We start from the raw sequence: 15,141 nt of genomic DNA on the forward strand, positions 1-15,141 counted from the left end.
ATTCCCATTCAGTTTTCTTAAGAGATCTATCATATCTAACTTTTCCAAAATTTTATTCACCTTCTTAACTTCTTGTTTATTTTTTTTATTAAATTTATCTAGTTCTGAGAGGGGAAACTTGAGGTCCCCCACTAGTATTGTTTTATTGTCTATTTCCTCCTGTAACTCATTTAACTTTTTCAGAAATTTAGGTGCTTTACCATTTGGTGCATATCCTTCTTTGTTTTTAACAGCCTCCCTACTTGGCTGAGAATTTAGGCAGAATGTCCTAAACAGCCAGGCTGTCTAGTGGGTAGAGTCCTAGATTCGGGAAAATCTGATTCTGAAGATTGCTTCAGGGCCTTTCTTGCTGTGTGATCCTGGCAAGTCATCTCCCTTCTCTGGGCCTCAGTCACCTCCTCTGTAAAGTGAAGGGAACTATACTAGAGGACCTTTGGTCCTGGGATATAGAGCTGAGGGCCTCCTCTTCCCTTCTCCTCCCCTGCTTCTCCCCTTCTTGAAATCTAAGCTGGCCACAATAACCAATGTAGCACCACAAGGGTGTGTGTCTTGTGTCCAAGTTTTCTGCAGATGGACCTTTGCCAGCTTCTCTTCTTCTCAGGCTGTCAGTCCTTTCCTTGGACCCTGCCTAGGCATGACCAGGGCTAGGCTCTGCAGGCTTTCAGGGGTACTCTGGATAGGGTTTCCTGATGCGCTGGATCTGAGTTGGCCAAACAGCTGCAGGCACTCAGAAACCTTGTTCTTTTATCCTGGTTATTCTGAGAAGGTCAGTGAAGGCAGCGTGGAACACGGGGAAGCACTGGTGTTAGAGCCAGAGGGTGTAGGTTCAAATCCAGGTTTTCTCTTACTACCTGGATGAGCCTCAGGTTCTTCATTTGTAAGATGGGGGAGAAGGAGTTGAACTCACTTGCTTCTGAGGTCCCTTCCAGCTGCAGACCTTGGATCTTAGGATTCTTTAAGGGTAAGGCCAAAGTGCTGACATGTGTGTGAGCCTGTAGTATGGCTAGGACCCCCAGGAAGGCCCATGCTTGCCCCAGCAAGGCACCCTGAGCTAAGGAGGACTGCATTTGAGTTCTGCTTCTTCTTGCCCCTAACTATCTGTGTGATCTGGAGTAAGGCCCTTCTCTCTGGGACTCAATTTCCTCCTTATAAAATGAGGATCTCAGCCTAGGTCGTCTCTTAAGGTTCCTTCTCACTCTCTTGACCTTTGGGATTTGCCCTTTTGGAATGGTGTCAGTCCAGAGGGAGCATTGCTTCTCCCTTACCCCTCTGGAGCCCCAGCTTATCTTCTCTCAGTCTCCCAAACTATCCCTTAGGGACCTTAGTAGCCTGGCCCACCTTCTGTAAGCACAGCCTGAACTCTGACTCCATGTTTGCAATCAGACACAACCATTCATTCCCAGCCCTGAATGTGTTATCTGCCAGATATGGGAGCTCATCTGAGCCCCAAAGGAAGCGGGTCATCTGAGGCCTTGTTTCTGGGCAGTTTATTATTACTGATATGGTGCAGTCTTTCAATGGTAGTTAATAGTATATATATTTTTTTTCTTGAAGGACTTTTTGACCATTCCTTTAATTGCTTATCTATTAGGGAATGTCTCTTTGTTCTTTTCTCTTCTACATGGGGAAACTGGAACTCCCTGAATCACATTCATAGGTGCCTGGTTTTCCCCTGAAATACATTTAAAATTAGGTTAAAATACACATAAGCCATTCATTAATTCACCATTTTCTTTCGAATCTACAATGTGCAGGGCCATGTGGTAGGAGTTAGGAAGGAAGAAGATAAGATGTGGTCCTTCCTTCAAAGGGCTGATAATCAAGTTGAGGAGTTAAGACATGTGCACAAGTGATTAAAATTATTGGCAGAATGTGTTCAGTGCTGTATGATTTTTAAAAAAGGAGTAGACGGAGTTTTGAAGATAGGTGGGGGTGATCAAAGAAGACTTTGGGGGAGGAGAGAGCTTTTGACAAAGACCTTGAATGAGGGATAGCATTTTAGTGAGTGGAGATAGGGGGAAAGCAAGAGGGAAGGCAGTAGCATTGAATAGCAGGAATATAACCTAGGTAAGGACATCTAGGAGGACCCAGAAAGGAGAAACATGGCAGAGAACATTGGGCTGGTGATCCATGGAAGTATAGAGCTCATTGTTATCATCGGCATATAGACTACAGACACAGTGCTCTACCCTCCTCATTGAATCCCCACAATGACCTAGTGAGGCAGACACTCAGCAATCAGTCAATGAACATTTATTAAAGAACCTACTATGTGCCTATCACTGGGCTAAGCCCTGGAGATACAAAGAAAGGCAAAAGACTGTCCCTCCTCTAAAGCAACTCACAATCTACTGAGGGAGACACATGCACAGAGCTGTGTACAAACAAAATCTATGCAGCATAAATTGAACGTAATCAATGGAGGGAGGGCATGAGAATTAGAGGGATTAGGAAAGGCTTCCTGTAGAAGGTGAGATTTTAGCTGAAGGGAGCCAGGGAAGCCATGAAACAGAAGTGAGGAGGGAGATGGCTGGTGAAGATGCCCAGAGTTGGGAAATGGAGAATCTTGTTCAAGGACCAGCCAGGAGGCCCATGTTACTGGATCGCTGAGTATGTGTGGGGCGGGCCAAAGGGGAATGAGTGGGAGGAAGGTATAAGAGGACTGAAAAGGTAGAAAGGGGCCAGCCATGAAGGGCTTCAGATACTGAACAGAGGGAGGGGATAGGGAGCCACTGGAGTTTATTGGATAGGATTGTGATGTGGTCAGACTTTAGGAAGATCCATTTGACAGCTTTGTGGGAGAAGGTCTTAGAAATGTCTCAATCTTCACCTTGAGTCCATCATCCCCTCCACTGGGAGGCAGAGGTAACAAGCTTCATTCTCCATCCTCTGGAGACACGGTTGGTCATTGCATTGATCAGAACTCTCAAGTCTTTCAGAGTTGTTTTTTGTCTTTAAGACATGGTTGTTACTGCACGTCTTCTCCCGCTTCTTCTCACCTCCCTCTGCACCAGTTCATACAAGTAAATGATGACAATTTTAAATGGGTACAAGACTCAGATCAAAAGTATTGGGCAATATTGGCGCTAATTGATGAAGGTTTTGCCATCTTTTTGATAAATGAAAAACTACAGAAGCATGAGGCTGCTTAGATTTTACTTAATCAATTTGGCGACTGATCGCCTTGTGAATTTGCTGGGGTTTGCAGAAAATGTATTGAAACGATAGAAAAATCTTGGGGGAAGAAAAGAAGACAGTGTAAGGACATGATAGGTATGTCCAGGCATTTGAAGGGTGGCCAAACGCAGGAAGGACTAGACTCATTCTGTTTGGCCCCATCCTGCAGAACCAGGGACAACTGATTGCATAGTTGCAAAGAGCCAAATTTAGGCTCGATGTGAGGAAAAACTTGCCAACTTTCTAGAGCTGTAGGAAAGTCGAGTGGGTTATTTCTGGAGGTGGAGGGCTTTATGCAGAAGCTGGAGGATCACTCTTTTCACCATTTTTTGCACCATCTTTCCCTGCACCCCCTTTTGCATTAAAGTCACTTGTTTTTACTGTGTGTCACTGAGCCTCATTTGAAAAATGAGGGGGCAGATGGCGATGAGGTCTCTTCCAGCTCTAGGTCCGTGCTTCCATGTTGATTTAATTTGGAGAACTCTCCTCACCCTCATTGAAAAAATGGATGACATTAGGGATTTTTTTTTTGTTACATTACAATAATTTTTTTATGTACTCTCTCCTCCTCTCTGAACCTGGCCTCATAGCAAAGAAAAACAGTTAAGCAATGCTTGCTGACCAAACAACCACATCTGGCAGTGAATTCCACACCCATGGTTACCTCCTTCCCCTTCCCAAGCCCTCAAGAGGACTGAGACGTGTTTCATCAGTTTAGAAGGACTTCCCTGAGGCAGAGGGAACTGCTCCACCCATGTCCTCCATACAAGCTGCCTTTATCTTCATGGTGGGCTTTTTGGCTTGTGTGCACTGCAAAGCAGGATCACACTACGGCCTCTCCAGTGAGGTTTCTTTCCTGTTCCTTTTGGGCCTGTGATGAAAACAACCCCCTTTCTGCCCCTCCTGCCCTGGCCCCAGTTCCTTTATTCCTCTCTCTTAAGAGAACTTGTGAACCCTCCTTGCATTAAACTGCACTTTCCTCCTATTTTCTGGTTTCGGTCCATGCCCTAAAGTCAATATTGACACCATTCAGTTCCTCCAGTAGCATGTTGACTCACTGGGCAAACATCTTATGTTTGGGGCATGAACAATTAAGTTAATGCTGATTGACAGCCTAAACACTGGTTCTCCATGCTTTCTCCTCTCTGTTACCATCACTGTAGAGCTGATGGGGGCAACCCAGACCTGAGGACCATTTTGTGGTTTTCTCTGTTTTCTTGGGTTGCCTAGGCCAAAGAATTCATTGCCTGGTGGACAGCTCCCTGGTGCTGAGCATTTTCATGCCTTGACCATAGCTTGGCTTTCAGGAAGTAGATACAGTCTGTTGCTAGGACCATCTCATCTCCATTTTACAGGTGACTGAAACAGACCCAGAAAGATCCCTTCTTTACCCTTGGTCTCTCCTGATAATGTGGTTCCAATCGAACCATGTGGATGATTCAGCGGCAGCTTCTAGCCCAAGTCAACATGGTTGTGGCTCTCCTGTCTCATCACTTATTTAACTGATTTGGATGGGAAGCACCTTGTAAACCTTAAAAGTGCTGTATGAGTCATTTCAGTCGATCCTTCTCACTATGGTGAGGATGCTCATTTTGCCAATGAGTGTCCTTTTCACACTGTTAGTCTCAAGCAGGATTTGAACCCAGGTTTTGCTGACTCCAAGTCTTAACATTATGCCACATTGCCTTTCACTTGGCTCTGGATGGGTCTTCCCAGGACTTGACCCCTTTTGCATGAGCTTTGGTCCAAGGGCTTAGCAGTGAAAGAGGCAGCAGCATTGCTGTGTTACCCTTCTAACGAAGCTCCTTCTTATGGAGCTTGGCTTCGTTAGCTCTTAACATCCAGGGCCACACCAACTGTCATCTTGATTTCCTGTTTTTGGGGAGCCTCAGGTTCCCATGAACATGAATTTCACTGTCTTCCTGATCATGTATTCCAGCAGCTTCTGCTAGCGAATGTTCCCTTTCTGCCGTGCTGGAAAACACTTGTCATGAAGAGGAGTAGTCAGCGGACCAGAGGATCTTTAGTGATGACCTGGTCCAGCCCCCTCATTTTACAAATAAGAAAACACAAGCCCAGAGAAGGGAAGGAAAGGAAGGGTGATCACTCTTCCCTAATCTCTCCAGCAGTCCCTGGGCATCTGGTGCAGCTGACTCCCCGACTGTTTGCCCCCTCGGGATGCTGCTGGTTTCTGAGTTCTTGTCTTGACTGGGCCTGGGGGTGGAGGCTACTGCAGCCCTTGCCAGCCCTCTTTAGAACTCCCCAGGCCTATAGTCACCACATCCACATTTTTCCCTGGTCATCTTCCCCAGCCTGGATGGTTTGGACATTTCTAGGGATTTGGCCTGGGCATCTCTCAGGGCTGCTTTAGCAGTTTGTCTGTATTCCAGGCAGCAGGATGAGCTAAGTTGTAGATCATAGGTTCCATTCCTTATGGAGAAGGAGCCGCAGAGAGGGTTCTCCTTTTCCCAGGACGTCCCTGGACACATGTGGTGTTGGAGAAAAGACTCTGAATTTGAAGTTCAGGGACACAGGGTCTGGTCTCAGCTCTACCACTTTGTTAGCTGTGTCATCTTGGGCAAAGCGCCTTCTTTGGGCCTGTTTCTTCATTTGTGAAATGAGAGGTTTGTAGCCCATGGCCACCAAGGTCCCTGCTAACACTAAATCTCTGCTGTTTCTCTAACCTTTCTTTTCCTCCTCGGGGCTTCTTCCTGGCACTCTCTGGGGCTGCCTTGGGCCCCCACCATCATCCTTTTTTTGGTCTGTCAGGCCCTGGCAATAGAAATAGGGGGCCCCTTCTCTTGCCCATCTACATAGCCTGCTCTACTGCTTTCTCTAGGTTTCCATCCAGAGCCCTTGTTATCCTTTCTTCCAACTTACCTTGGCTTGGTGCTTTCATCTTGAATTTTATTGTTGTTTTATTTTCTCTCTGGCTTTTGAGGTGCTTTCAGCCTCACTGCTGGGATCACAGAGGCACCTGTCCTGCCTTTAAGAGCCTGAGACCCATCCAGTGTGTAACAGCTTGGGCTTTTGTGTGTGCCTTCTATCTTTAGGTCCCCTTGGTCCCCTTAATGCCAACAGCCAGCTAGCACAGTGGCATGGGGTCTCACCATGCCCTCTGACTTGGGTTACTGGGAGACCTTTGGGTGCTGAATGTGTTCCTGTTTTATCCCCCTTTTCTTTCCTTGGACACCAAGAAGCTGGCTGATTTGCTTCCCACTCTGCATTAACCACCACTTATGGGTTAGGGGAGAGTCTGGAGAGCTTGGGAGGAGTCCAGAGACAGGGCAGAGGGTGGGAAGAATGGGGAGGACACCAGGGACAAGCAGAGGGTTGTAGGGTTGGGGCTGATCTGGGGACAGGGCAGAGGGTTGAAGGGTTCGGATGGTAGAGGGTATGGATGGGTCAGGGTGTATCCTGGTCTCTCCCTAGGTTCAGGGCTTGGTGTGCCACCTCCTTCAGAACTTACCAACCCAGCCAGTAACCTGGCTACAGTGGCTGTCCTGCCTGTCTGTGCAGAGGTGCCCATGGTAGCCTTCACCCTGGAGTTGCAACATGCTCTGAGAGCCATTGGTCAGTGTGGAAGAAGGAATGCCTTGGTCATCATTGGGGAGGGGTCTCCATCCCGCAGAATGGAGCAGGGCAGGGCAGGGGGAGTTAAGGGAGGATGTCTCCTAGGATACCCTCCTTTGTTTCCTCCAGGACCAACTCTGCTCCTCAATAGCGACATCATCCGGGCGCGGCTCGGGGCTTCAGCCTTGGATAGGTGAGAAGCTCAGGAGAAAGGAGGCTGGGAGGGATTAGGAGCTGGAGTCCTTTGCTGTCACTGGCGCTCATTCCTTCAAATCTCTTGCAGCATCCAGGAGTTCCGGCTATCTGGTTGGCTGGCCCAGCAAGAGGACACACACCGCATCGTGCTCTACCAAACAGATGGCTCCCTCACCCCCTGGACTGTGCGCTGCCTGCGCCAAGCTGATTGCATCCTCATCGTGGGTCTGGGGGACCAGGAACCCACACTTGGCCAGGTCCTGACCCTTGACCTTCAATCCCTCTTGTCCCAGAGTGTCAGCCTGCTGGCCCTGTTCTGACTGGTCTGCTTCCTGTGCAGCTGGAGCAGAGGCTGGAGAGTACGGCTGTGCGGGCCCTGAAGCAGCTGGTCCTGCTGCACCGGGAGGAGGGTCCGGGTCCCACCCGCACAGTTGAGTGGCTCAACATGCGCAGCTGGTGCTCGGGCCACTTGCACCTGCGCTGCCCACGCCGGCTCTTTTCCCGTCGCAGCCCTGCCAAACTGGTACTGCTGGGGCTGGGGGTAAAGGAGGGAGTATTTGGGGAAGGCAGGGGAAGCGGAGAGTATGGAGGATCATGGTGCTGATGGACCTGAAGGTAGGCTGACCCGCCACCTCTGCCAAGTGCACATTCTCACTTTGCCTCCCCAGCGAGAGCTCTACGAGAAAGTCTTCTCTCGCCATGCTGACCGCCACAGTGACTTCTCCCGCTTGGCACGGGTGCTAACGGGAAACACCATTGCCCTCGTCCTGGGAGGGGGTGGGGCCAGGTAAATGATGGCTCCAAACATAGGCAGTGGTGGGGGAAGGGGCTAGAGAAAGGCCAACTTTTGACTGGGGGCTAATCATTGATCTTTGGCCCCCAGGGGCTGTTCCCATATTGGGGTGCTGAAGGCTCTGGAGGAAGCTGGTGTGCCCGTGGACATGGTGGGTGGCACATCCATCGGCTCCTTCATTGGGGCCCTTTATGCAGAAGAACGCAGCGCAAGTCGTACTAAGCAGCGTGCTCGCGAATGGGCCAAGGTACTCCCAGGACCTTCTCCCTGCCCCCCCCACTATACCCTGAGATCCCTCTTTGAACCCCTCATGCCCATTACACATCTCAGTGGCCCCCTGTAAACCCCTCAGGCTCCCTCGGTAACCCCTTGTGAGTGCCTCGGGTCCCTTAGTTCCCCCCCCAATAAATCTCAGTGGCTCCCTGTGAACCCCTCAGGCCCCCTTGGTGTGCCCCTATGAGCCCTTCAGGCCCCCTTGGCATCCCCCTATGAACCTTAGCAGCTCCTGTGCTCCCCAGCACCTGGCATCAAGCTCCCTGGCCTTCTCTCCATGTCTCCCACAGAGCATGACGTCAGTGTTTGAGCCAGTGCTGGACCTCACCTACCCTGTTACCTCCATGTTCTCAGGCTCTGCCTTCAACCGAAGTATCCACCGGGTTTTCCAGGACAGGCAGATTGAGGTGACACCCTCCACCTCTCACACTCTCCTCATCCTGACCCTCAGCCATCTTTCTTCTCTTCTCTCCCCCCTACCATGCTCTGACATCTCTGTCCTGCTCTCTCCCTCACCTCCTTCCTTTGGTCAGACCCTCAGGCATTTGGCTTTGTGGTTTGAATCCAGGGACTGGCTTGTTCACCCATCTCATTTTACCACTGCCACAAGGGCCATGCAGGGCGCATGCTACCTGTTTGTCTGGGAAAGAGGATTTGGCAAACAGCACCATCTCATTTCCTGACCCCAGTAGGTCTGGCCCCAGCTCGGCAGAATTTGCAGCAGGCCCCAAAGGAGCAGGGGTCTGGGCACTGTGAGCCAGGCACATAGCTCCATTGGGACTGAAGCAGTTTTCACCTTATGGGAGGAGTCTCTTCCTCTGCAGGCTGCTCCACCCCCAGGAACTGGCTCGGCTCCCATTCTCCTCACCCTCCTCTCCTGCCCTCCTTCTGTCTGGTCTGGCTTTCATGGGACCACCGCTCTTCTGACCCTGCGGATTGTGGCCGTTAACTTCTTATCAGGATGTATCAGCCTTGCTTCCTTAGCCTGCCAGAACCTCGTGCCTTGGGGCTTTGGGCATGGGCCAAAGGTTCTGCCATAATTAGCCTGTGGTTACTGCAGATTTTTCGAGCCTCCCACCTGATTCCCAGAGGAGCAGAATGTCCCCTCCAGATGAGGCTGGGTTACCTGGAGGGCAGTGAGGACGTGAGCCTTCATGAGAGTGGAAGATGTTTTCTCATTGGGCTCCAAAGATTAGCCCTCTGGCTTCAGACCCTCTTGTCTCAATTTGGACATTGCTGCCCCTGCTCCTTCTTTGGCATATCCTCTGATTCTTGGCGTGTCTTCTCCACTCTCTTTTCCATCCTTCAAGCATCTTCATCTTTATATTCTCACTCAATGCCGTCATCTTGCTCATGGTGGGAGCTTTCACTTGGTTTTCCCCCCGAAGTACTATATAGCTTCCCTCCCTGTCAGACCAAGTGAGTTCATGTGGCCCAGCTGCCGTTTTGGCCCTTTTTCCCATGGTTTTCCCTTGAACATTCCCACCAGTGCTTGCTCCTATCCAGAGAAGAAGAGGCAACCCTTCTGTTCTGAAATTGGAGGGCTCCCCTCCCCTCCCCTCCCCTTTCCCATGTTCCTTTTTAATATCTCTGCTATTCCTTGTCTTGAGGCTCTTGGATCTCTTACACTTTGCCCACTCCCTGTCTAACACCTCCCAAGCTTCAGAGGTGACAAGCCCTCCCCCGGTCATGCCCATTCAGCTTAGATCAGGGGTGGTTCTTTTTTTTTCCTTAAATTTATTTCAATTTCATTAAATATTTCCCAACTACATATAAAAATGTTTTTAACATTCATTTTTTAAAATTTCGAGTTCCAAATTCTCTCCCTTCTTCCTGCCCTGCCCCTCCCCTTCCCATTGAGAAGACAAACAATATGTAAAAACATTTGCATATTAGCCAGGTTACAAAAGAAAACACACACACACCAAGAAAAATAGAGAAAGTAAAAAAAAAAAGCATGCTTCATTCTATACTTAGAGTTCATCAGTTTTCTCTCTGGAGTTGGATAACAATTTTTCCTCATGGGTCCTTTGGAATTATCTTGGATCATTGTCTTGACCAGAATATAAAAGTCTTTCAGAGGTGATCATTGTTACATTGTTGCTGTTACTGTGTACAGTGTTCTCCTGGTTCTGCTCACTTCACCCTGCATCAGTTCATATGAGTCTTCTCTGGTTTTTCTGAAACCATCCTGCTTGTTATTTCTTATAGCACGATAGTATTCCATCGCAATCATACATCACAACTTGTTCAGCCATTCCACAATTGATGAGTATCCCTTCAGTTTCCAATTCTTTGCCACCACAAAAAGAGCTGCTATAAATATTTTTTGTACATGTGGGTCTTTTTCCCTTTTCTTTGCTCTCTTTGGGATACCGATCTAGTAGTGATACTGCACGAACAGTTTTATAGCTCTTTGGGCTTAGTTCCAAATTGGTCTCCAGAATCATTAGATCAGTTCACAGTTCCACCTAAAATGCATTAGTTAGACCAGGGGTTCTTAAACTGGGGTCTGTGAACATGTTTTTTAAAAAAAATTTGATAACTGTATTTTAACATAATTGTTTTCCTTTTCAATCCTGTGTGTTTTATTTTATACATTTGAAAACATGATTCTGAGAAGAGGTCCTCAGGCTTCCCCAAACCGATGGCCAAAGATGTTAAGGACCCCTGGGAGACTGACTGTTTCTCCAAATCCATCCATCCATCCTTCCATCCATCCATCTATCTGTCCATCAATCTACAGGCATTTATTAAGCGTCTGCTATGTGCTAGGCTCTAGGGATACAAGTACAAGAACAAACCAATTCCTACCCACAGGGAGCTTATTTTTTAAGGTGGGGAGACAAGAAGCATATAAAGACCTTCATTCTGCGTGTGTTTATCTGAGAGTAAACGTACTTCCTGAGATGTAAGCCAGGGACCTTATCCATTGGGGTTCTATTCCTTGGGGCACAGGCGAGGAGAGGAGCGATACAGTTGTTATGAACATCAGATGTGAGATAACATGTGTGAAGTGTTTTTAAGCCTTAATGTGCTGTAGTTAGCTATTATAATGCTTCTTAAAGTCTTTAGATGTAATTCCTACCAAGAGAAGATTGAGGCTTTAGCAACATTCCCTTCAGTCTTCTCTGATCACTGTCCTTCCATCAGCATCCCTGTCCCCCCATCCACCATCTTTGTCCACTAATCACTGTCCCTCTTCCCCCCAGGATCTGTGGCTGCCTTACTTCAATGTGACCACAGATATCACCGCCTCAGCCATGCGGGTGCACAAGGATGGTAGGCCCCTCCAAATCCTTTCTCCTACGGCCTACATCTTCACTCCCCTTTAGGGGAGCTGACCACCAGAGAAGGGGGGAGTGGGGAGGGTGTTGGGACCTGATCCTGCTCAGACAGAGCACTAGAACACTCACTTACTAACCCTTTGATGGTAACCTTGGCACTGTCCCTATGCAAGTTCCCCCTCATTGGGGTCACTTGAGGGCTCCTGTGTAGGAGGGCTGGATTGTGCTTCTCCTTGGAATGGATTCTCAGGGAGGGGACCAGGGTGAGTGTTGGTGGTTTTCAGCTTTCAAGGGCCGTGGTTGCTGGGGGCCTGGGTGCAGGGGAAGCCGGGGCTGAGCCATCTGGGACATTGTTAACAGCTGAGCTGCCTGTCTGCCTTGGGGTGCTGGCCTGGGCTCCTCAGCCCCAGTGACCTCTAACCTCTAACCTGCTAACCCACCAGGGACCCTCTGGACAGTTTGGACTCCCAGGCCCTGAGCTGGGAGCAGATATGGGGCCCCACTTTCCCCCCGGATGAATCTTCACCTTGCGGCCCTCTTCCATTCTTCCTCCTCTCTCCCTCTCCCCGTCCCCCCCAGTGTGGCTTCCTCTGGCCCTCTGTTCTTAACCTCTCTCCACTCAGGTGTCTGGTCCCTTCTTCCTCTCGTCTTTTCCATTGATCTTATTAGCAACCTTGCCTGTCCCCCACTGCCCACTTGTTCCCCTGGCCCTTTGTCACTCTCCTCTGTCCCCTTGAAAGGAATGTGTGGGTGCATCTGGCCTCGTGCTTCCTGCAGCCCGTATCTCTCTGCTCTTCCTCCCATGGTTTGTCCCTTCTCTGAAGGCAGCATGTGGCTAGGTCCAGTGCCTTCCATACCTGTCCCACCTCCATCCCTTTCTCCCTCACATCCTGCCCCACTCTGTCACTTCCCCATCCCCCTACCCGTCCCCTATCCTCTCACACTCCCCTCCCACTCTGTCCCCCGCAGGCAGCGTGTGGCGGTACGTCCGGGCCAGCTCTTCCTACAGCCCGTACCTGCCCCCCCTGTGTGACCCCTCGGATGGGCACCACCTGGTGGATGGGTGCTATGTTAACAATGTCCCAGGTCAGCACCAGGGGGCACTGCTCTTGGCCCCCCCTCAGGTGGGGGGGCCCTTGGGTGGGGGGCCTGACGTGGTGTCCCCCCTCCCTGGGCAGGGTCTCTGTGGCGGTATGTCCGGGCGAGCATGACGCTCTCGGGCTACCTGCCCCCACTCTGTGACCCGAAGGATGGCCACCTGCTCATGGACGGCGGCTACATCAACAACTTGCCAGGCAAGTGGCTGGGCCGGGGGCGGGCACAGGGCATTGCATGCAGACACAAACAAGCATGGCTGTGCATATATCTGGGCACAAAAATACACAGGAGAGGTCTGTGGGAGTCACCCACTAGCTTCAGTCTTACAGCTCCAGCGATCCTAGACCAGGCCTAGGGACCCTCTTCTTCCTTCCTGGGCCTCTGGGTGTGAGCCCTCTCATTACCACACAGGCTTCTTTCCCTCACACCCTCCCCTGCTCTCCCTCAAGTGCAGGTGCATTAGCTTGCCCCCTGTAAGTCCTGGGAACCTGGGCACATGGAGTTCATGCAGGTCACCTGGGGCTCCACGTACATCACACAGGTATACACGGATGGCAAAGAGAAGAAAAGCATCCCAGGAAACTGAATGGTGTGGCAGCAGGCTGCCTCCTGTGCCTTTTCCTCCCTGATTCCTTTTCATCTCAGCCTCTCTCCCCGCTCTTAGACCTTTGTGGTGGTATGAGAGGGAAGGGGCTCCTTCCCTGCCTGTCCTGTGGCCCCAGCTTCAGGCAGCTCCTCCTGGAGACAGTGGGCATGGGCTAAGGTTCAGAAGCAGTCTGGCAGAGGGACCCCATTTCCTGGGCATACTTCTTTTCTTCCCGGTCCCCCAAAAGGAAGTGCTGAGTGTTCACATGCACGCCTATAACGGCCCCTTTGTCCTCCCTCAGCCCTCCACTGTACTAGCTGACCCCCCCCCCCCCCACCTCTCTGCCCTACAGCTGATATTGCCCGGAACATGGGAGCAAAGACAGTGATAGCCATTGATGTAGGCAGTCAGGATGAGACTGACCTAAGCAACTATGGGGACAGTCTGTCGGGTTGGTGGCTCCTCTGGAAACGTCTCAACCCCTGGGCTGAGAAGGTCAAGGTGAGTGAGGCCTCCCAACTCAGAGCCTGGGGGCACAGGATCTGGGCTGAGCCAGGCTGGGCTAAGCGAGGCCCTGTTTCTTCGTAGGTGCCGGACATGGCGGAGATCCAGTCCCGTCTGGCCTATGTGTCTTGTGTGAGGCAGTTAGAGATAGTGAAATCAAGTTCCTACTGTGAGTATCTGCGCCCACCCATAGACTGCTTCAAAACCATGGACTTCGGCAAGTTTGACCAGATCTATGTGAGTATGGGAGGGGCGGGGAGAGTGAGGATGGGAACAGTAGGCAGGAATGGGGTCAAGGTTGGGGGGGGTTGATGCGGCGGGGGGCGGGGGGGGGGGGTGGAGATCTCAGATTGAATGCCTGCCCCCAGCTTTCCCTTGGCCCTACAGGACGTAGGTTATCAGCATGGGAAGGTGGTGTTTGGGGGCTGGAGCCGTGGGGACATCATTGAGAAGATGTTGAGGGACAGGCGTTCCGCTGACCTTAATGAGAGTCGGCGCACCACCGATGTAAGTCACTGACCACCCCCCACAGTAGTGGACTCTCCCTATCCCCCACCCCACATACCCATCCCCCACCCCCACATACACACTGTCTCCCATGGTGATTCCTCAGGTGCTGACCTGCCCCAGTGCTGGCTTTACTGACCTAGCAGAGATCGTGTCCCGGATTGAACCGACCAAAAGTTATGTGTCTGACAGCTATGCTGATGGTGAGGGAGGGGGAAGCTAAGACCTGGGACCCAGGGTGGGGGGGCTTGGGGGCACAGGGCAAGGTTGGGGCAGGGAGCCAGAGGAGGCCCAGTTAGCCTACAACTTTCTCTCCCCCTAAATCCTAGGTGAGGAATCAGATTGTCTGACAGAGTATGAAGAGGATGGTGGTCCTGATGGAGCCCGAGATGAAGGGGGCTCCCCTGGAGGGGGCACCCCCAGTAGCACCTTTGAGACTGTGAGTAGAAACAGGCAGTGTTTCTGTCCTCAATTTCCCCTTGACCTCTCCTGGCTCTGTTCAAACTTCTGAGCCTCTTGCCCCAAAGCGTCCCCTGATTGCCTCCCCTCTGCCCTGTTCCAGCCCTTGTCATAGGCCGGCCATGGCCAGGACCCACAGAAGGCTGTTGTTATTACAGGATGAAGAGAAGAGTCTGAGGCACCGGAGAGGCCGCCCCCAGGACCCTCCTGGTTCTACTGCGGAGGCCTGAGCCCTCTCTGCAGGGGGTCCCATCCTCCAATCTTGGGAGTGACTCCAGGGCCACAGCTGAGGGAAAGGTGTGGCCCAGGGTGGGGAAGGGTCCCCAAGCACCAGCCCTGCCCCCACTCCTCAGCACCTGCACTGGACCTGGCACTGGGGTGGGGGGACCTGCACTGAATTGACCCCTATCCTCCCCCCACCCCAAATAAATGCTCATAGTTTCCTCTGTGCTTGCTTGCTGCCTCCTGGACCCAAGGACTGTGGAGTCCCGGAATCCCTTTTCCGGCAGGCACCGGGTGGTTGTTCATCCGAGTGGCCACAAGGGGGCCATGCTTCTCCACCATTGGGCCAGTCCATGTCCAGCGATTCATGTGGTCTCCCTGAGGCAGGGGTTTAGAGAGTTGTGGGCCCATGGCCTGCCCCGAGGAGCAAGCCAGGCTGGCTGTGGAGACGGAACACACCCAGGGAA

The 15,141-nt window shown here is 51.2% G+C and overlaps 1 protein-coding gene across 4 annotated transcripts in view; it reads left to right on the forward strand.

Moving 5' to 3' along the window:
- PNPLA6 (patatin like phospholipase domain containing 6) overlaps positions 1 to 14,900 on the forward strand; it is a 38,976-nt gene extending 24,076 nt beyond the window's left edge. For 2 of the 4 annotated variants that reach the window (XM_036761191.1, XM_036761206.1), the window contains exons 22-36: positions 6,610 to 6,750; positions 6,880 to 6,943; positions 7,034 to 7,202; positions 7,286 to 7,468; positions 7,614 to 7,732; positions 7,829 to 7,985; positions 8,302 to 8,418; positions 11,224 to 11,293; positions 12,477 to 12,593; positions 13,335 to 13,483; positions 13,571 to 13,723; positions 13,874 to 13,993; positions 14,100 to 14,196; positions 14,323 to 14,432; positions 14,611 to 14,900. In XM_036761191.1, the coding sequence (XP_036617086.1) occupies positions 6,610 to 6,750; positions 6,880 to 6,943; positions 7,034 to 7,202; positions 7,286 to 7,468; positions 7,614 to 7,732; positions 7,829 to 7,985; positions 8,302 to 8,418; positions 11,224 to 11,293; positions 12,477 to 12,593; positions 13,335 to 13,483; positions 13,571 to 13,723; positions 13,874 to 13,993; positions 14,100 to 14,196; positions 14,323 to 14,432; positions 14,611 to 14,682 (1,838 nt within the window). In that variant the 3' untranslated portion in view covers positions 14,683 to 14,900. Of the gene's footprint in view, positions 1 to 6,609; positions 6,751 to 6,879; positions 6,944 to 7,033; positions 7,203 to 7,285; positions 7,469 to 7,613; positions 7,733 to 7,828; positions 7,986 to 8,301; positions 8,419 to 11,223; positions 11,294 to 12,267; positions 12,385 to 12,476; positions 12,594 to 13,334; positions 13,484 to 13,570; positions 13,724 to 13,873; positions 13,994 to 14,099; positions 14,197 to 14,322; positions 14,433 to 14,610 lie in introns of all 4 variants that reach the window. The other 2 variants (XM_036761199.1, XM_036761214.1) reach the window with 1 other exon arrangement.
- The last annotated feature ends 241 nt before the right edge of the window (positions 14,901 to 15,141 follow it).

Source organism: Trichosurus vulpecula, chromosome 1 (genome assembly GCF_011100635.1).
Source record: "Trichosurus vulpecula isolate mTriVul1 chromosome 1, mTriVul1.pri, whole genome shotgun sequence".
NCBI classification, from domain to species: domain Eukaryota; kingdom Metazoa; phylum Chordata; class Mammalia; order Diprotodontia; family Phalangeridae; genus Trichosurus; species Trichosurus vulpecula.